Source organism: Falco cherrug, chromosome 4 (assembly GCF_023634085.1).
Source record: "Falco cherrug isolate bFalChe1 chromosome 4, bFalChe1.pri, whole genome shotgun sequence".
NCBI lineage: Eukaryota > Metazoa > Chordata > Aves > Falconiformes > Falconidae > Falco > Falco cherrug.
In genome coordinates this window covers 111,851,460-111,873,095 of record NC_073700.1, presented here as the reverse complement: position 1 = coordinate 111,873,095, position 21,636 = coordinate 111,851,460, and the positions used below count along the sequence as shown (strand labels likewise).

General features: G+C 46.5%; 1 protein-coding gene across 2 annotated transcripts in view; it reads right to left on the bottom strand.

Moving 5' to 3' along the window:
• Nucleotides 1–21,636, bottom strand: part of RAPGEF5 (Rap guanine nucleotide exchange factor 5) — a 162,620-nt gene that overhangs the window by 53,638 nt on the left and 87,346 nt on the right. For both annotated transcript variants that reach the window (XM_055708205.1, XM_055708204.1), the window contains exons 10-11: nucleotides 11,096–11,199; nucleotides 10,669–10,757 (exon numbers count right to left, since the gene is read on the bottom strand). In XM_055708205.1, the coding sequence (XP_055564180.1) occupies nucleotides 10,669–10,757; nucleotides 11,096–11,199 (193 nt within the window). The remainder of the gene's footprint in view (nucleotides 1–10,668; nucleotides 10,758–11,095; nucleotides 11,200–21,636) is intronic.

Below are 21,636 nucleotides of genomic sequence, written 5' to 3'. Positions count from 1 at the left end.
AGCGTGAGAGTAAATTTAGTTCACAAGGGGGAAAAAAGCAGCTTTGAAGAACAGATTTCTTTCAGATTTTTAACACAGAACCTCAAAGCACAGGTCTTCAGTGAATCCATCCTTCCACCCTGTGGGCAGCGAATGAACATGCTCTTTATATTCCTCAGAAAATGTTAATCTCACAAGAAAATCATTGTATTATAGCAACTTTGAGCACTGGAACACTGGAATTCAAACCCTGAAGACAGTACATGATCTGTATTCTTGGACTCAAAGATGCAGCAAGTACGTCAAGATACAGTTTTATGTTTTCAGCATTCTTACAAAAAAATTCCACCACTCGGGGAAAACTTCCAAAAAACTTTAAATTTCAGAGCACCATCTCAGAGTTTTATAACGTTACAGAGAGCCTGCTCTTGGGAAGGAGTGCATTGCTGTATTCTGAAAACAAGCTTCCGAAAGTGCTGACAGCAACACAGCAGTCATTAATGGACAAATTATTTATTTTTATATATCTTATAAATATATTTATATATTTATTTATGAATCTCTGTGTTGCGGAAGAAGAACACAAAAAGAGAGTACTGAAGATAGTGTCCAGTTTTTTGACAGTCTGCAGGTCAGGATTCAATAGTAAAAAGCCTCAAGAAGGAAGGAAAGGAAAACAACGTTCAGCGGTGCGAATGAGTAAATACCCAGGAAAGGTGGGGGGGCCTGTGGTAAAGGGGACATGGTTGGGGTTCCTGAAGGCCTGCATGGTCTGCAGCTCCCACTGAAGGAACAGGACGTGCAGACACTTCATAAGAAGGAGCAATACGGATATTTCAGTTTTGCGTTCCCCGTTCTTACCCTCACAGTTAACTGACCTGCCAGCCCACACACCATCTGCTGCTATTATCTCCTACAAATCAGGTCCCACTTCTCCTCTACTAGAAACAGCAGCTCTGAGATAACTGGGTATGTTTTGTAATCAGTCGGCTTCAACGAGCCACATTCTGGGAAGACAGGACTGTACCTGGGGGCTGAGAGGATCTAGACAGTTGTGTCACCTTCACAGTTCATGGTTGTCTTCTCCTTTCAGACCCCACACGTGGTGGTTTGATCCCCGCAGAGGAACGGATCTCCAGCAGAGAGAGAAGTCAGTAAGTTACCATGAGTCAGACTGATTTCAGAATTTGGCCGTGACTTGCTGCTAAGCTGATGCTGACTGCCTTTGCCTTTGCTGTTCTTAGGGCTTACTAGAACCAGTATGACATTAGGTGCAACAGAAGGAAAAGCTCCTTGTCTCCAGACCTGCAGCTGTGGAACTGACCCAGCCTCCAGCGGAGCATTTAAGCCAGACAGGGAATCAACCAAGTGGCTGGCATACATTTAAGATGACAACTCCCTTGTCATGAGAGATCTCTTTGGCATCACCTGTGCAGTGACTCATTCCTTTTTGCCTTTATGGCCCTCAGTCCCAAGCTTCCGACTTCAGAACACTAGTTATTTCTACTATATTTGACACTGACCAGCCACACTCGGGTGATTAGAAAAGGACTCAGAGGCAGAAAAGGCAGAAACTAAGAGGCAATCTCTGCTATCCTTTTTATCACTAAAATACAAGCATTTTTATGAAATAAAACCTTGCAAGTATTTTTTATCCCTTCCATACTCACTTCTTGGCTTAACACCACCAAACAATCATGAATTATCAAAAGCATCATTCTGAAAATTGTTCTACAGAAATATTTCTCAAATAGAAAAATATGCCTCTATAATCTGAGCTACTTAATGCACCTGTTTATAGATAGATAGATAGATATCTATACACACATGACCATGTAGCCTTTCATACATCTGAAACACTTACTCCATTGGTTTCATAATTTGTATCACCTAGACTTCCAATGTCATTAAAGCAAAAGTGATTTCACAAATAACTGATCAGAACTCTCTAGGGTCACATTAGCTTTCCAGAAACCTTACCAAATTCACAGTGTCAAAACAACTTGTCTTCCAGGTACCCCATCAAAATATTTGTATCACCCAAGCTTATTTTGCAGTACAACAAATTAATACATTCTGCCTTTTACAACTTTAAAACCAAAATAAAATTAAAAGCCTTTTTCACCGACTGAAGAAAATTATTGTTCTTCACCTCTAAAAAAACTGTCCTGTTAGACCTACACTTCCCAATTTCTTTCTGTTTAAACCACTAAAATCATCAAAACCCCTCATATTGTCTACAATGCACAGCATAATAAATGGTTTCACACTAGGTTTTCATGATGGCTCCTTATCACTGTCTCACACAGCAAAAGGTGACAACTAGCTATAATGCACCACAGAATTACACAGAAAAAACTGAGGAACTAAGAATACTATGATCTAATTGATTATCATATATAATGGGTAACTTTTTCCTCTGCAAATTTGACGCAAACACAAACCACATTAAACCATTGCCTCAAGCTATTCTTGTACATGGTACAAAACCTTTTATTTAGGTGCCCAAGGTGCTCAAAGGTGCCCTGGTACTTAAAGGTTCCTTGGTGCTTCTGGGCACGTTGAAACCATATGTTTGTCTGATGGCTACCTCAGTTCCTTTCCCACCTTGCTAGGGTGTGTTTATGCTATCAAAAGTATTTGTGGTGCTGAACCGAAAAAACACCATCAGTGTCTACAGAGCGAGTCCTGATCATGAAGACAGCTCTGATCACTAAGACTTATCACCATTCCCCATGCTGCCTCTAGTTCCCCAGGCACTGGATATCATGGTGAGACAATCCAGGCGCAGCATTCCTGGACTCCACCTTTCCAAAAGTTTGCCCCAAACAAGCTTTAGTGCCCAAGGGCAAAAAAAACCACTTTTTCAGGTTTCAAGTCCTCATTTCCCAGAAATAACTGAGCTCCTGCCAGAAGACGGCATCTTAGACATATTCCCCTCACTGGCGTTCCCTATTAGCTTAGGCATGGCTGCAGTGAATCCCAAACACAGCACTCCTCCTGCAAGCTGATTCATCTCACTAACGTTGCTGAAAATAATTCTACCAAAGGAAAAAAAGAAATAGCTTCCTACTAAGATACTTAGATCTGCTTGGCACAAGGTCAAACCAAGTACAGCAGAGAAGGGGCTACATGGCAATGAACTGGAGGACAACTGGAGGATGTCAGATCTTCCCATGTGAGTAGAAGCCAGTGTCACTGCCACCAGCCTTGGTCCCAACCTCATGCTACCCCCAGGGCTTCTGCTTCTCTTGTCCCAGCTCCTAGCCCTTTGCAAAGCCATTCAGCTGAAAACTGTTAACTCTGCTGCCAACTGAACTGGCAACTTGCTCAGTTGTTCTACCTGAAGGAACTAGTCTCTTACTGTACTCTGATTAATCACTCCCAGACTGCAATGTGCTGCATGTGATACACTGGGTCAGATCAAAGGTCCCCAATGAAAGAGAACCAGGTCTTTTGACAGGAGCCAACAGAGGATACCCAGAGGAAGAAAAAAACTAAGAAAATGACAAATTCAGAGTTATCTCTCTGATGCAGCCTCCTAGCTTCCAGGGTGCAGCGCAGACTTTCCGAACGGGAAGTTGTATCAACAACACTGCAGCCATAGAGTTTCTGCCATGATTTTGCCTAATTTGGTTTTAAACCCTTCCAGCCTTCGGCTTCCACAAAATCCTCACAACAATGAGTTTCACAGTTTTGCTCTTTATTAGTTATAAACCCAGTAATTTCACCGTGTTACAAAACACTTCCCACATTATGAGAAACAATGAAATATCTTTCTATACTCACCTTCCCCACACAATTCATAGTCTCATAGGTCACCATATGCCTCTTTTATAGATACTGCTTTTCTATGATGACCAGACCTAGACTATGTATTCTTAGATGTATTCAATCTATACTTCTAATCACTCTTGCTGTTGTTTTTTGGCTTTCTTTAGTTCATTTACAACTTTTCTGAGCAAGGAAAGAAAGAACCATATTATACACACCATACTGCACAGTTATACAATGGTTATAACTATAGTTCTTGCTTGTCTTCTTTCCTAATTGTCCCAAATACTGTTTGCCTTTTTGATCAATGCTGATCAAAACTTTCCAAGAACTATCCACACTATCTCCAAAGACCTATTTTCTGCATATTAGCCAATTCAGCACCTCTGCTGAATATGTATAATAAGGATTTCCTTTTCTCCATGTTAGAAAACACATTACTCTGCACTTTTCAAACTCAGATCTCATCTGCAATTTTATCACGCGGTCACACAGATTTTTATTCCTTTCATCTTTCTTCAGCTACAGGGCTGCTTTGAGGGGGCCAACTCCCAACTTATTTTCCCAGTCCTACTCTGCCCCATTCTTACTACTTTCATGAGGCTATTTTTGACTTGGATCAGCTTCCTGATCTAACTCACCTTGCAGGGACACCTAAGCAAAGTTTGTCGGTACGATGACAAGACAACACGACAGCTCAAACAGGCAGTCATGGGTGGGGATAATGGAGTATACAAGAACATCATCTTCAATGGTCACCAAAGGTGAAAAACCATGGCTTAATTTATGATGAGACCCTCAACCATTTAATATTATCAGTACATGCTGTTAACTCGGTTTTCACCCCACACTCCGCAGCGCCCAGTCTTCAGTGAAGACTCCTTTTCATTTTAAACACTGACACAATTTACTCTTACCTTTCATTTTCTCTCTTTTAAGTCATCACCAGTCCTGAAAAGTTTCTTCTCCCTTATCAAAAGGATCTTTAAATTTCTTTATGGATTTCTGGCAAGGGACTTTATCAAAAGCATTCTGGAAGTACAAATATAAGATATAGGCAGACCAGACCATATATACCCTCATACTCCCTCAAATCTTTAACAGCTCTAAAGGATACACAAGATCTGACTTACCTCTGAAAAAGAAAAAAAATGCCTTCCCTCATTGCAGTATTGCTGCATGCATTTCTTCCTTCTACATTTACTGTACTGCCACTCAATTTCCCAGCACAAAGTCCTAACTTTATGCTGCAGTTTTGCATCTAACCAAACTCCTGCAATAAGTCCAGCTGCTGAAGGTCCTTCTCTCCTGTTGTCCTCACCTGCACACCTCCCGCTCCCTGCTACCCTGTCCCTGTGTCACCGGCAAACTTTGTGCCACTGACAGACAAAGTGGGTCAGGAGACCACTCCATCTTAAAATTAATAATTTAGTATTTCCTAGGTTAGTATCAGCTAGGACCAGCTCCCTACTTGAGCCTGCTACAGAATCACATGACAGGCTGTAGAGACACAGAGGGACCAGTACAGAGGCAGGAATGAGTGGCTGGGGAAGGCTGAACTGCTACATTTGACTACAGCACCAGTTTATGCTGGAATAATGTACTGGTAAAACGACAACCTTATTGCTCAGATGTTCCCCAAACAGAACAATTTCTTTTAATTGGCATCAAATTTTCCCCCTTCCTCTGCCACCCCAGCTGATTTATATGATAGATTACACAGCACTGTTAGGAGTTCAGTAATTTCATATCTGAGATCCTTTAGAAGTCTTTGGGGAGTAACATCTGATCCTGGTGATTTGCTACTATTCATTTTATTGATTTATTCTAAACCTACTTCTACAGATAAGACAGCTTAGACTCATGCTGCATGAAGCAACGGTCCTGTGCAAGAACCTCCCCAGGTTCTCTCACACTGAATACTGAGACTAATTATTTTAGCTTTTCTGTTATTCTAATGCTGATGTTGCTCCACGCAGTCTGCTAAACTCTTTGCCTCTCCTGTGGGCATGGCAGTAATATGTGTTTAGCCCACTCAGTTCACCAAGCTTTCCTAAGACTTCAGGGAAAAGTTTACAAAATCCCTCAAAATGATGACAGCTAACATTTCATTATAAAGGACTGGTAAGAGGAAAGGCTAGCAGACATTTATTGTCTCCATCCTAAGAGCTGGAAGATAGGATCACAAAGCGTTGGACAAACATTCAGCCCATGTGCATCAGTTCCACTGATGTCGATTGTATGGAGTCACAGGACTGTTTTTTAACGCCTTTTACTCACCAAGAATAAAGCGCAGTGAGCAAAAGTCCTAACAACATCCTTTATAGCCAAGACACCAAGAAAAAATATCAAAAAGCAATCAGATTTTTTTTTTCTGGGATTATTAAACTGAAGACAACACCTAGAAAGGAGGAGCCGTATTCCTTTTTTGCAACATCATTTAGCTGCTGACTACGATCAGCTCATGCAAGACAGCACTGTTCTCCTAAAAAAGTCACATACAGTTAATTCCGCAGAGAGTGCTCTTACCCAACATCAAAGCAGTGTCATTGGTGCAAGTGTAGAAACAGGATGGATTAAATAAAAGCAACCCTTACTGCACAGCACTTCCAGGACAAACTGACATGGTCTGAAGGCCCCTCCTAGATGCTAGGTCAGGATCCCAAAGCTAAAACTGCTCCTGTGTGTCAGGGCACAGTTCCCACTAATGAAAGGATCATGCACAGTCCCAGATAAGGTGACACAGCATGGTACAAAGGTCATTACTTCTTTCTTTTCCTATTCCTAAGAAATTCACACCATACTTACACCTTTCTGCATCTGTTTTATCTACATCGTGAAGAACTGTTCCCTTTTTCTGTCCCATTAACACTTCTCCAGGCCATCTTTTGTCATACTAACTTCTCCCCCCTTGCCACAATCCCTTCCACCCAGTTCACTAAAAATGGTACATCAGTTAAGACCGACACCATCAAGTTCCTCCAGACATACCATTCCTCATTCACATTCTTTCTCCAGATCTCCACTTCCCACTGCTGCTTGCTCTCAAAGACCTTCACAAATCAATCTCTTCTCTCTACTCATTCCCTAAAATGAACCCCACAGTAGGGAGGTGAAAGACATGTAGTGTCATCAGATGCGAAGAGGAAGATGATGTTCTGCTTCGGCGACGTTCTGCACTTAAGCTGCCTGAGAGCGGTGGCCCAGTGGCCAGAAGGATATGGTCTGGGGCATCCAGGCAGGCCTGGAGAAGTAGCAGTGGATGTCATGATCACTGTGTCATTCCAGAGACTGCCAAACATTGAATGTAACCACCACAAGGCAAAACGGCATGTTTGAATAGAGACCACCAGTCAGAGGATATTTCCAAGACCAGATCAAGATAACATCCAGAGAAGTAAATGCTGGTAATGCTCAAGAAATAAAAAGGTTTTGCAGAAAAGGATGACAATTCTGAAAGAAATGTTGTAGTCAGTGGGAAAGGACTATTGATCCTGAGAGGCTAAGATTTGGCCTCTTGGAGATTACTTGTTCAAATCCCCGTCCTTGATGAGGATTAGCCCAGGAGGCATGCCTTGCATTTTCTGCCTGGATATTGACATATTTAAAGTGTCTCACTCTGTTCAGTTCTTAAAACTTCAAACTGTCCTCTGAAGTACACACTAGGCAGACATCCCCCAGTGATCCCAACAACCTTAGAGATGACTCAGAGAAGTTGTTCGTCACAGAAATTTGAAATTTCCATCCATGTCATGGTAGGAAACAAGAACAGTCTTCTTGGGGGTTGGTACATTACAGGCTACAGTAAGTCAGCAAGATGAAATCTCTCCCCTTTCAGTTGGAAGCCTGGCAAATCTTTGTCACTGGCAAGCCCAAATTTAAGGTGATGCCACAAGAACTCACATACACTCCCTGGCATCACACATAAACCCTCAGTCATTAAACAGTTATTAAGTACATTAAGCTTAAAGAGTCTTGCAAACCTCAGGCTTCCAAGACATCCTTGCCTACAGAAGTCATCTGAGCAATAGAGTCCAGCACCCTCTTTAGCGTCCTCATTTGCTGTAACAGTGCTCAGCCACGTCAGACAATGGGACGACTCTTCTGGTCAGGTCCCCACCTGTTTATTATAGCAGAGGATGCCACAGCAGACTGCTTAAGGTATCTTGCTACAGGTTTAGCAGCAGCTGAAGGGAGCCTTGAGGCCTGGACTGGAGCCCAGCTAAATTTATTCCAGACCAGCCCCACAGCTTCCCTTTACTCACCCAGCTACAAACAGTACCTGCTGACTTGGGCTAAAAAATGGAGGATGGCTGGGAGCAATACATGGAGCATCATTCAGCCATGTCAGTGTTTATAAAAAGTGGTGCTCCGTGACCATGCTAGCCTCGGGAGATAGTGGATTTTTTAATTATTTTTTTTAATGACCACAGAGGGTTGCGGTTATGATTTGTTATACAAAGGCTAGGAATGAAAACATGCAGAGCATCCCTCCTTGGGAAGCAGTGCAAAGGGTCAAACAGAACAACAGTCCCCCATGCACCAGCGTATGTAAGAACAGCTCTTTCTCATGTTCTTTACAGACACAAATAAGCAAACTGGGCTGGGGGCTGCAGGGAAAGCAGGAGGCCAAGGAAGTCATCCTGGAATTGGCAAACTGACAGCAGGAGCAGCAGCTGGGTACAAGAACATCGTCCTTTTATGTTCCACAAATCTATGCCTGCTAAAACACAAGCCTGCGGGACTCTTGCGACATAACTGTCCTCTGAGATTGGCCAGACTGGAACTACAAAAAATACAAAGAACGGCAAATCCAAGCACACAAACAGCAGGATGCCTTCAGGTACACACTCAAAGATGTACACACGTACAGCCGATATGCCATACATCCTCATGTCAAATATCACTGAGTCTGCAAAACACAGCGATAAAAGCCATTACAGGGGCATCTGCCACATAAAACACTGGGAAACATAACTCCCAAAGTCTTCTATTTCGACAAAGTTCTGTATCACCAGATTAATCAAGTCAGAAGAAAACAGTACCTGAGGAGCTACCCTTGAAGTGGAGGGCGACTGGGCATGCTTCTTTTGTGATGGCAAACAACTGAAGCCACAGCTACTTTGTTCTGTCCCCAGGATCAGGTTAACCTTGGCTACAGGGCAGAGCTAATTGTTTCTTTCTAAAAGGAGTTAGGATAAGGCACAAGAGGTGAGGGGAAGCCAATCAACCTTTAAATACATCGCCATCTGTTAACAACCAGTCAAGTAGTGGTTTAGCATTTGTTTTGAGGGCAGTTTACCAGCCCCTCTCTGTAACAATAAGAACAGGCTTAGGAACAGCCTCCCGGAGATGTGAGGGAGAGAGCGCAAAGAAGAATGAAAGAAAAGGTAGAACACGTGAGGATGTATACAGCATCTAATGCTTTATGTAAGGAGTGCTTTGTATTTACTAACACTAAAATATAATGCGTATCCCTAGTGAAAATTTCATTGTTTTCCAGCAAGCTCGTGATCTTAAAAAAAAAAACAAACAAGGAGATTATAAAGGCGGACAGCTAATGCTCCTTAATCTGCATATGATAAACATTAACGGGGAAACTTAATCTGGATCCAACATTTGACCTAAAGGGCCAAGGAAGGACCCTTACTACACCGCCTAAGAGCTGGCTCAAGTAAATTACACCCAGAACTAGTCTGCTGAAGGAAAACAATCGCAGCCTCTCTCTGCACTAAATATTAATGCCTAGGCAGACAAAAGCAGCACTAGGAATACCGTAATAATATCACCAGGAGACACTCTATACGTTTCTTCGGGGCATTCATAATTCAGGGCTAGGAATATGCCTATTGTCCCACATTAAACTAATGACTTATCCCGAGAACCCAATCCTGACATTCCTCTGGGAATTGCAGATGTTATTTCTATTTTCAGTCACTTAAAAGGATTAAAGTGTGTTTATTCTCAGTAATCTCATTTGTAGAGAGAGAGAGATACAGAGGCAGCAGGAGTATGCGTTTTAACCCTAGTGGGAACGATCAAACGCACAGCTCCATTTACTGCCAGCTGCCTTCCCCGGCTCTTCGGTGTTCCGGACCTCCGGAAAGTCTCACCAGCCTGGCCGCTTCCACTCAAACCATCTATGAATCGCAGCTTGCAGGCACTTTTGATAAACTGCCCCAGGAGCTCTTGGTGACAGCAAGCTGTGCATATAGCCAAGAGATCCAGCTGAAAATTAAACTGCACGTCAAGTAGCCCGATCAATATAATAATTGCTTTAGGCTGGAACAAACTACAATGTCTGTCGAAGACACACAAGTACAGCACCAGGCTACACGCTGTGCCTCGGGTTATGAGGAAATTTATAAGCCGTGCTTATGACACAGAAGATGAGCCGAATTGCCGGGCGGTGGCAGAACGGTAGTTAGCCCGGGGGCTGGAGTGCGCGGCAGGTATTCTCATCCCTGTAACAACAGCTTATGCTCATCCCCGTAACAACAGCCTGGCTGCGAGGGATGGCAGCCTCTGCCGAGGCGGCCGGTGCTACACGGAGCGGGCCGGCCCCGCGGCCCGGGCAGCGGCGAACGCCCAAGGCAAGAGGGGCTCAAGCTGCCGCCGAGCGCGCGGCTGCCGAGGGCTGCCCCGGCCGCCGGCGTCCCCGCTGCCGGCGTCCCCGCTGCCGGCGTCCCCGCTGCCGGCGTCCCCGCTGCCGCCGCCCGCCCGCGGTCCCGCCGCCCGCTGCCCGGTTGAACACCAGGCCGGAGCGCGGCTCTCGGCCGGGGGTGCCCCGGAGCGCCCGCCCCGCTCTGCCGGCCCAGCACCGGGACCTCTTCCCCGCTCCCACCCCGCACCGGGGACGGGCGCTCCCCAGCCGCTGCGCCCATCCCCCCCCCCCGCGCCCGGTTCGCTCCTTACCCGTCTCTTTGTCCTGGGCGGCTTCCAGGTGCAGGTCGCTGAGGAGATGCTCCAAAATCTTCTCCGGCGTCCCCGACACCACCACGTATCTGTCGGAAAGCAGAGAGTCCCCGGAGTCATCCTCGGTGGAAGACTGCGAGCGGCTGCTCCACTCGTCCTCCTCGTCCTCCTCGTCGATGTACTTGAAGTAAGGCACGTCGAAGGTGGGCAGCGGCCGCTCCCCGCCGCGGCCCGCCAGCGCCTCGGGCACCCGCACCCTGCCGCTCCCCATGGCGCCCCGCTCCCGCCGCGCCGCCCCCCTCAGGCGCGCCCCCCGGGGGCCATCGCCCTGCCGGGGGCCGCGGGCCGCCGCCCCGCCCGCTGCCGCCGCCGCGGAGCCCGGCCCGGCCGGCCCAGCCCCGCGCTCCCGGAGCCGCGGAAGCCTTACCTCCCGCGCCGCTCGGGGGCCGGGCTGCGTGACCACACCTTCCGCAGCACCAGCGCTGCGCCGGCCTCCTGCCGCGCCCGCTCGCCGCCGCCTCCATCGTCCGCCTTGGTGCGCAGGGGGGGGAGAGCGACAGAGAGAGCGCGGTCAGTGCCCGCCGCCGGCCGGGGCCGCGGGCTCTGCCCGGCTGGGCTCGCTGCTGGGGGGGCTGCACTGGGGAAGGGGCTCCCTGCCCTGCGGGGCCGGGGGGAGGAACGGGCTGCGCTTTGTGAGCCGCGCTAGGCATCGTGTGTTGGATGTAAATTCGCGGGGGGGGCGGGGGAATGCGGTTTCCGTGCCCCCGAGGTGACGGCTCGCTCAGTTCCCAGCCGGCCAAACAGGGCAGGGGCAGGTAACAACAGCCCGAGAGCGGGGCGCGCTCCCGAGCACGCCGGTAACGCAGCAGCACAACACACCTTCCGCGAAGCATCTCCCCTGTACCTCAACAAAGGCGATAAAACCACTGGGACAGGCATGCGATGCGTGCCGCTCAGCGCCTCCGGAAATACTCCGCGTACAAATAAATCCCCCGCCCCCCCCCCCCCCCCCCCGCCTTTTCAACAACTTTTTAACTTGGGGAAACAAACCGCCCCACAGAAAGTTATGCGCAGTGACCGCCTCGCGTGTGAATCTCGCTGCGCTGCGGACACTGACTTTCTCCCCGGAACGGACGGGCGCACAACGACCACCCGTTCGTGCCCAGCCCGCCCGGCCGCCCAGAGCAGCAGAGGAGGCCCGGCTGCTGCCCGACACGGAGCGCTGCAACGCGGCGGCTGCCGGAGACCGGCTCGCAGCCCCCTGCCAGGTCCCGCCGGCAGCCTCCCCCACCGGAGGGTGAGCAACACGAAAGAGGCAGCAGGGTCAGTGCAAGTGCATCCACTAGCTGCTGTTCCTCTCGTTCTGACCTGGTTTACTTAAATCGTTTAGTATGTCAAACGCTCGTACAGATACTACTCAAGTGAGAAAAAACAGCGTTTGCGCATCAAGTGCACGGCATCCAGCAGTGACAAAGTCTTCAAGTGGGCTACAGACTGCTGAGGAACAGATCTTGGCAAAACAAGGGAAACAAACCACTTTATGATTCCTCTTTCTGTTATTTTATTTCCTATTCCAAGACCCAGCGAGACTGATTGCTGCTGCTGGTTGTCACTGTGGTGCAGGCATGTCCAAAGATTCAGCCCCTGCCCTGAAGAAGTTTTCTTTATCAGTAAACAACATGTAAAATTGATCTGCTAAATTTCTACAAGGTCAGATGTACAGGTACTGAGCCAATTAATGTCAGATATTCATTGTAACGCTCCCAGGGGACATTACTGAGCAGCCGCGTTACAGGAATACTGATGCATTAATTGTAATCTTCCATTTCACCGGCCATGGGTTTTTGTTGCCTACATATCTGAAAAGCTGCAGTGAAAGAAGCAGCAAAAGGGAAAGACAGGAAGAACAAGAAACAGGTGCAGCATTAAAGCCATTCACTAACAGAGAGGTTTACCCAAAGAAATAAACCTCTCCATTTCTGTCTTTTCTCTGGCATCCTCTAAACTAGCCCCGATCCTCATTTCCCTGTGCTCGCTGACATTCCAAATTGCAGTGCATACAGGGCATATATGTGATGCATAGTGCTGTTTATACAAACCATCTATTTCCACATATATGGGAATGGATTTTAAGCATACCTACATACATTACATACATGAGCAGCTGGCAGCAAGTCAACAGGGAGCACAGGGAGGGTGAAAGCTCTCTCATACTGAAAGGACATTAACAATGGTTGTTCTGGAAGACGGTGTTTCTCCTTCAGCTTCTCACCAAGCAGAAACATTTTCAAAAACCCTCTTGGGTGACTGTACGCAAATTAATTGCATAAAGTGCCCCAACGATAAGATTTTCATAAGGCTCTTCCTCTTGTCCTTGCTGTTTTATCAGTTTTGAGGAAGAGAAAAATCAATCTATTTTATCAGGAAAGACAAAAATTGTGCAAAATCAAGGCCAATCAGGTTTAGTTTGGATTTTCCTTACCTATAATAACTATTTCCAAAAGAGAAATTCATTTATTTTGCTATCTTCTTATAAAAATAATTTCACTTTAAGGGAAGAATTATTATTTCATTGAAATCCCACTTATGCACGACATTTTTAATGTTCAGTCAGACCCCTTAATCATACTACAAGCAGCAACAATTAATGCAAACAAAGCAAAACACAAAGACAAATCCTACGTATTTTCCCCGTTTTTACAAGTTCTGATTTCACTACAGATATTACTCTAAAATGACATCAAGGCACACTTCATTTATCAGAATGGTCTGTGAAATAATTAATTCTTTCTGGAAGAAAACCAGGCTGCTTGCAGCATGTTCCATCTAAATCTAGTGGCAGATGAAGAGGAGGATGCAAGCGGCCCCCAAGTGACAGCATCGTGCACTGAAGAGCAAGGCAGCACCCTAGCTGAGTCCCTAGAAGTCAGCAGGCTGACTCGGGGACATCCTCATCATACCCCCGATCAACAGCAAAGCCTCCTTTTTCAGACCTTTACGCAGCCCTTGCTTGAGCAACCTGCACCAGCCATGCAGGAGCACAGCGGCCCAGTGTTACCGTCTCATTTTACGGCTGCAAAGATGAATAGGGGCAAGGAGGAGATCAACAGCGGAATTGCGGTTCACTGGGGTGATGCTACACTGGCACCTTGCCTTTGAGCTCCCCACACTGTCTGTCTGACGTTTATTTGACTCCAGTGCAGAGGGTAGGGAACAACTCCCAGCTGCCTGGGTCAGAATATATTTGGACTTGTGCTTTCATAGAGGTGGGACAGGATTGTGTAGAGCACCAGGAATGCTGCAGAGGTGAATCACTGTCTCAATTCGCATGTGGCCATAAGCAAGTCACTCATGCAGACTCTCCCTGTCTCGGTTCTCCCTTCAAAAGCACCATTTGCATCCTGCTGGGATGTTAGAATCAGCTGCTGGTGCACACCACCCATCACAAGGAAATTTAGCTAGCATCCATGAAACTGTGCGTGGCAAACATTGAATTTCACATTTATTACAACTTTTAATTAATCATCTCTTGACAGCTAAACACAGTGCTATGAACCTCTACGTCACTTCCCAGCAGGAGTTTCAAGTAAACAGTAAGGCCCTCTGGACTCAGTGGATGTTCTAACCAATATTATGGTAAATTTTCCATTCCTCTCATCCATCTTCCCAATACCGAGATTAGCCGTTTATCTCCCAGGTAATATATTTTAACAGCAGACAAGTGCTACCTTTATTTTCATCATGAAAGGAACCCTGGGGTGGTATAAATATTTATATGATTATAAGAATGAAACAGCTGGAAGTCCTCGCTTAGCAGGCCTTAACTTCTGCAAGTTACGCTTTGCATCAGTAGGAATATGACCCTCTGAATTACCACCGGGGCAGAAGAAAGCAGAGGTATGTACGGTACTGCTGAAAATAGCCACAGTGTGCCGGCTTCCTTATGCAAGACATTAGATTTCTGGGTTATTTGCAATTGGCAGGGAAGAATCTGACCTATGGCCAAAGGAACCGGTAACTTTGGTGTCAGTCAGGGATATTTCCATGTCCCTTGAATTCACAGAATCACAGAATGAACCACAGAACGGTTGGGGTTGGAAGGGACCTCTGGAGATCATCTCGTCCAAGCCCCTGCTAAAGCAGGCTCACCCAGAGCAGGTTGCACAGAATTGCATCCAGGTGGGTTTTGAATTATCTCCAGAGAAAGGGACTCCTCAGCTGGGCAGCCTGTTCCAGTGCTCTGTAACCCTCAAAGTAAAAAAGTGTTTCTTCATACTCAGATGGAACTTCTCGTGTTGCAGTTTTTGCCCGTTGCCCCTTGTCCTGTCGCTGGGGACTGCTGAAAAGAGCCTGGTCCCATCCTCTTGACACTCACCCTTAAGATAACTGATTACATTGATGAGATCCCCCCTCAGCCTTCTCCTCTCCAGCTACACAGCCCCAGCTCTGCCAGCCTCTCCTCACCAGGGAGGTGCTCCAGGCCCCTCACCAGCTCCGCAGCCCCCGCTGGGCCCTCCCCAGCAGCTCCCCGTCTCCCGTGACTGGGGAGCCCAGCGCTGGGCCCAGCACTCCCGGTGGGCCTCACCAGCCCGAGCAGAGGGGCAGGATCAGCTCCCTGCACCCGCTGGCCACGCTGCCCCTAACGCGCCCCAGGCTCCCACCCGCCTTCTCGGCCACAGGGCCACCGCTGGCCCGCGGGCAACCGGCTGTCCCCCAGCACCGCCCGGCCCTTCCCCGCAGAGCTGCCCCCCAGCAGCCCACCCCCAGCCTGTGCCGGCGCAGGGGCTGTCCCTCCCCAGGGCAGGACCCCGCGCTGGCCCCTGTGGGACCCCATGAGGTCCCCTCCCCCCGGCTCTCCAGCCTGCCCAGGCCTCGCTGAGGGCAGCACGGCCTGCTGGTGTCCCGGCGGTTCCTCCCAGTTTGTGCCATCGGGAGAGCTGCCGAGGCTGCGCCCCGTCCCCTCAGGTCACCGATGACCCAGCTGAACAGGACGGGACCCAGCGCTGACCTGGGGCACAGCGCTGGCTACAGGCCCCCGGCTGGGCTCTGCGCCGCTGGTCGCAGCCCCTGAGCTCTGCCCTCAGCCCGCGCTCAGCCCATCACTGCCCACCCGCCTGACCCACGCTCCTGAGCTTGCCCGGGGGCTCTGGTGGGGGACGGTGTCAAGAGCCTGGCTGAGGTCAAGGTAGGCACCATCCACCGCTCCCCTCATCGACCCAGCCAGTCATTCCGCCGTAGGAGGCTGTCAGGTTGCCAGGCATGGCTTCCCCTTGGTCAATCCACGTTGACTGTTCCTGGTGACCTTCTTTTTCTCCACGTGCTTGGAGCTGACCTCCAGGATGAGCTGTTCCATCACCTTTCCAGGGATGGAGGTGAGGCTGACCAGCCCATAGTTTCCTGGGTTCTCCTTCTTGCCCTTTTTGTAGACTGGAGTGACACTGGCTTTCCTCCAGTCCTCAGACACCCTCCTGTTCTCCATGCCCATCAAAGATGATGGACGGTGGCTCAGCAATAACGTCTGCCAGCTTTCTCAGTGCTCGGGGGTGATCCCATCAGGGCCCACGGGTTTGTGGGTGTCAGGTTTGCCTAAACGATCTCTAACCCGATCCTCCTCGACCAAGGGAAAGTCTTCCTGTCTCCAGACTTTCTTGCTTCCAGCATTTGGGGTTCCTGAGGTCCGGCCTCGGCAGCAAAGTTTGAAGCAAAGACGGCATTCAGTACCACCGCCTTCTCTGTGTCCTTTGTCACCAGGCACCCCTCATTCAGCAGCGGGCCCACATTTTCCCTAGTCATCTTTTTGCTACTGATGTACTTGAGGAAGCCTGTCTCCAGCATCTCTCCACATGCTTTTATTAAAAAGGGACCAGACCCAGAACTACCCCTGCAAACCCCAGATCCAGAGAGACTCTCACATTGCTGGCTTCAGTGGGTAAAGGAGTAATAGAGCAATTAAGAGGTAACTTATAAGCACCTATAAACTTAATGGAGCATGGAAAATCCAGTCTGCAGACAGATTTTCCTGCTGCCAAACAACCTAGCAAAGGCAAAGAGAATCTTCTTTGGGCAACGCTACAAAGCAAACTTTACACAGGCTATCTGCTTCAAAATCACATTAAATAACAAAGAAATTCCCTCCTCTAAGAGTTACAGACGGCAGGAACATTTTGTTTCCATAGCACAATTTTGTACAACTGACTCAACGCTATCAGATAATGCTCATCACTTCTGCTGCTATGTCTTTTGATGCTGATGCCAGGGCATGGCCTTGAGAGGTACAGGAAAAGGCATACACAAAGGATTCCTGGGGCTGTTTGTGTTCTGAAAAAGAGACCACTCCCCTCAATGAATCCATGGAGCTTCCCTGCACACACGGATACACTTCCATGTAAAAACTGTGAAATACAAGAGTGGAGGCTGGAAATGGGTTCAGAAGCACAAGTGTAGAGAGGCTTCCACTGCAGTGCAGGGAAGTACTCAGATAACTGACAGAACAGGACAAAAGCCACAAAATGACAAGATCCTGATTTCAGAAGACTGATTGCTTTCCTGGACAGGTATTTTTTTGCTTTGATATTATAATCAGTTCCTGGTGCATATTACCCATGCAAAACAAGAATTACAAGAACGTGATTAAGACAGAAAGGTAGAGTCCGAAAACTGGAAAACACTGACTAGTATTCTTTAATTTAGATTCTTTTAAAACATAATAAAACTTTTTTTTTTCTTGACTAGGCCCTGCTCCATCCCTACAGCTCTGCCTTGTTCAGCACATGTTGAGGTCTTGCTCTGGGACTGGGTCCAAGCTGCGACAAAAGGTCCTTGTCTGTTGGGACCCTGCTGTACCCACTGCAAAGGCTGGAAGCACCTGCCTCCACAGTGTGACACTGAGGTCCCCAAACCCAAACCTGCCCACTGAGAACTAGTTTGAACACAGCAAAAGTTACAGTTACAGCTGCTTTAGCTCAGAGCTCTGTCCAGGCTCATTACATCCTACAAGCAGATCCTGGCCGTAAGAGCAGAGAGCTACAGCTGTAAAGGAAACCCTTCACGGCTCAGGCTGAAGCATGCTCAGAGCTTACTGGGCCTTCAAATATTAACCTGCAAAGCTCTAGAAACTCTTTACACAGCGTGTATAAACTGTATTTTTTGGCTCTAACTTGGGCCAGATTTGGGCAGATATTTATGAAGATGGTACAAAAAACCAAAGACTTTTCCCCAAAGGGATTTCAGATCCCACTTCAGAAGTATAAGAGGAAAAGAGCTTTTCAGAGAACTACTGCCAGATTTTTTTTCAACAAAGCAGAACAGTATTTACCCCTAACCTTACTCTCAGCAGCTTCTGAAACATGTTGGCTGCATTTTTCATTAAAAATTTAAATAGGCTGAGGCAGACACCTTTCAAAATAACCAGATAAGATGCAACAACTCTTAGAAGCAATGGAAAATGAAGTCTTACAACGTGAGGCATTTGCCAGTGCTGGTAGTAGACAATGAGATGAGGCTATAAAATACAAACATATTTATATCACAGACATGAAAGAAAGTACAACCCCTCCCTCAACATTCTATTAACATCTCCTCCTGTAAGAGACACTTTTTCAGACAGCATCTATCAAAGACTAAGATGATTGCCTGCTTACACTTCACTCTGTTTTCCCCTGGAATCTGTCATTGTGGAAACTGCAGAATTAGATTTAAAGTCACCAAAGCACAAACAGATGTACAAAAATGACTCTATTCTTTAAAGGCTATTCCTCTTTATTTTCCAAAAATGAAAATGAAAACACATCACAATTAAGTGGAGATGGATGACAATATATCTGATCTCTGTGGATAATCCATTTCAGAATATGTTGCTGTATTTCGCAGAGTTTTGAGAGAGACCAAAATCTGCATTAAGAGGTTTGATTCTCTTTCAACTACAGCAGGAGAAAAGCATTCCAAAGTCCCCAGCACAGCTTAACCCAGCTATATAAGCAGGAGACCGGTATTTTTTCTGTGGTGGCTACCCTCTTTTTATTCTAGAAAGACAAAACCAAATATGAGCTAGTACTCTACCTCTATTTAAGATACCACAGCACAAAACATTTTCAGTGGAACTGCCTACCTTGTAGTCAGTTGCATGATAACCACTTTTTCCAGATTTCAAGGGGAAAATTACCTTACAGGACTGCAGGAACATCAACAGCAGCTTTTCATATCACAATTCTTAAGAATCAAGAAAATTCTTACATGAGGCTGTGTTATTTTATATCACTATAAAATACAGCTCATAGCATATACATATTACATTTTATTATTTTTCTCATCCAATGAACTTTTCTCAGGTTCTTCTTTGTACTCTGGTATTTTTTATTTCCTTCTGCAGTTGCTAAATCTACCTTCATAAACATGCACTAATTCACTGTATACTGAGAGAAACAGAAATCCACCAATGACAAAACATAAAATACTTTAAATGATTTGACCACCATGTTCCCCAGTAAAGGGCACCCAGGGATCGTACCAAAACTTCCTGCTGGTCTCACGCTGAGCTATCGGTCTCAGAGATGAACAACAAAGAGCCGATATTTGGCTCAACACAACCACCTCTGAATTTATCAACTTTGCAAATGGTGATAAAATAAGCATGAGCTACATCACAGAAAAAAAATCAAAATCCTTTGTTGCTGAAGCCGATTTTGAATATTGCATCTGATAATGCACAGAACAAGCCCTTTTAGAAAAACTGTTGGTGCTGTCATCTGCATACTGAGTATCTGCGGCAAAGGCAACGTTAATAACAAGTTACCCTTGTAGAGGGGTCAAAAGGACAGTGCTGGTAAGACACAGATGACAGACAACAGGCATCAGGGAAAAGATTAATATCCCTACACAGTCATACATCAAGGAACTCAATTTTTGCCTGTAATCCCAAAACTGCTGAGAGTAGGATTATTTCTGCTTTCCCTATTACTAAGAAGAAAGAAACTGCTCATGGGAATAGGGCACTGCTAAATGCAAGTCCTTATGTGAGCAGAAAGGCTGTGGTTAGGTCCTAGGGCAAAAAAAATAAAGCTTAGCCTCACGATGTTCCCAAGCAGTGGTCCCACCGCAGGTGAGGTTGCGGCTTCATTGTGCAGGCAACTTAAAAAAACATGAAAAAAAAATCTATGTAGCTCAAGAAAGACAAAAGGAGTGACAGAAGAGGACCCTCACATGGCATTTCATTGCAGATTAGTAGCAAGAAATGCCCTAAATTGAGACCAAATTGTCTGTACCCCTGACTAGCCTCCAGTTACCTCCAAATATCACCATTTAAGGTGAGTGCACTTTTACAGATCAGGCTTTAATGAAAGGAAACAATATGTCTAACACAGGGAAAAGGGCACACTTTCTAAAATGACATGAAAAAACTCATTACTGGTGTCACAACCACCGAAGTAACGATATCATAACCTTAACACTCCACAACTCTTTGTCAGCTAATGAAAAATGTCTTTTTAAGACGACTGAAGGCTATGCATGTTGGTTTTCCATTTCTTGCAGCACATGCTCTTCAAAGCTCTTAGTAGGTACTTTTGACAGCCTGACAGAGAGCTACTTCCTTGGCAAGGACAACCTAGGAGACGTTCTCTCTGTAACCATACAACAGCAGAGGGGAAAAAAGGGGGAGGGAGGGAGGAGAAAGAGACAAAAGACACGAGGACGGTATTAATATTGTTATCATTCTCTCACAGCTGCCAGGGCAGCACTTACTTCAAAAACACCAGGATATGGAAGAATTGCAGGCCTGGAGCATGCGTATTTGTAGAAAAACCTGCACCACACCAGGGCAAATTAACGTGACTGTAGAACAAAAGAAGCAGGTACCAACCGTCCCTTGCAGTGCCCTTGCAATTAACATGCTGGGGTGTGGAGCTGGCTGGAAATTTTCCAACGCAACTTTTTTTAAAATGTGGATTTACTACAACTCAAACAGTGCCAAAACACATCAGTTCAAACAAAAAGCACCCTGCCAGGCTCCCTGCACCGCCTGCAGTACTGCCCACCCAGGCTGGCAGGGCTTCTGCATCCCCTGCCCTCCAGGAGCTCATCAAGCCTGGAGGTCCAGGTCCCAAGGGAAGTGGCAGGAAAATTAAATCTCGATTTCTATCCTAAGAGAGTTTTGCAATTGTACTATTTTCATCCGAATGGAAACTTCCCCTGCCCCCCACCCCCCAGCCCAAGAATGTAAAGTTTCCTGTAGGACAAAAATTCAAACGCCAGATACAAGTATCTCATTTGCCTATAGAGTAGAATAGAATAGAATAGAATATGTAGATGAAGCAACAGTTTGATCCCACAGCTACAGAAGAGTGTCTTCCAGTGACGTCAGTGGCAGCGGATCAAGCCTTATCTGCCCTGAAAAGTATGAGGGAAATAATATAAAAAGTGCAGGAGTGCAGGACTTACATCTTGGTCAGGAAGGGGCAGGAGTGCTGAGGATTTGAGGAGGACTGCAGAGTTAACCTAGATACCCCAGGACTGATAAAATATACTACTATTACCATACACCTCAGGGAAAGAAAAACAGAAGATGATTGACTAGATATACAGAAGTTATACTTGAGAATAATCTTAACATCAGAAGAGTGAAATTCTAGAAATTACTGGGGTATGAGGGGAACTAGGTAACAACCTGATTAACATCTAGCAGGGCTGGAACTTGGCTTCTACGGCAGCCCCCAGACAGTTTTCACACAAGAACGAAAACTGCAGCTCACTGACATTAGAGGATTTAATTTATTAATGTAGACTAATATTCAACTTTGTAAGGACACGTGTACAAAGGCCTTACAACCTTTATAATGGGTATAGCGATAAATAAGGTCTCCTGCAGGAATGAGAGAGAGATGGCAGTAAATATATGACACTGTCAGCGTTATATTGCTCTAATTACCCGTGTTGGACACATACGGCTTCTAAGTCAGACAGACAAGATTGCTG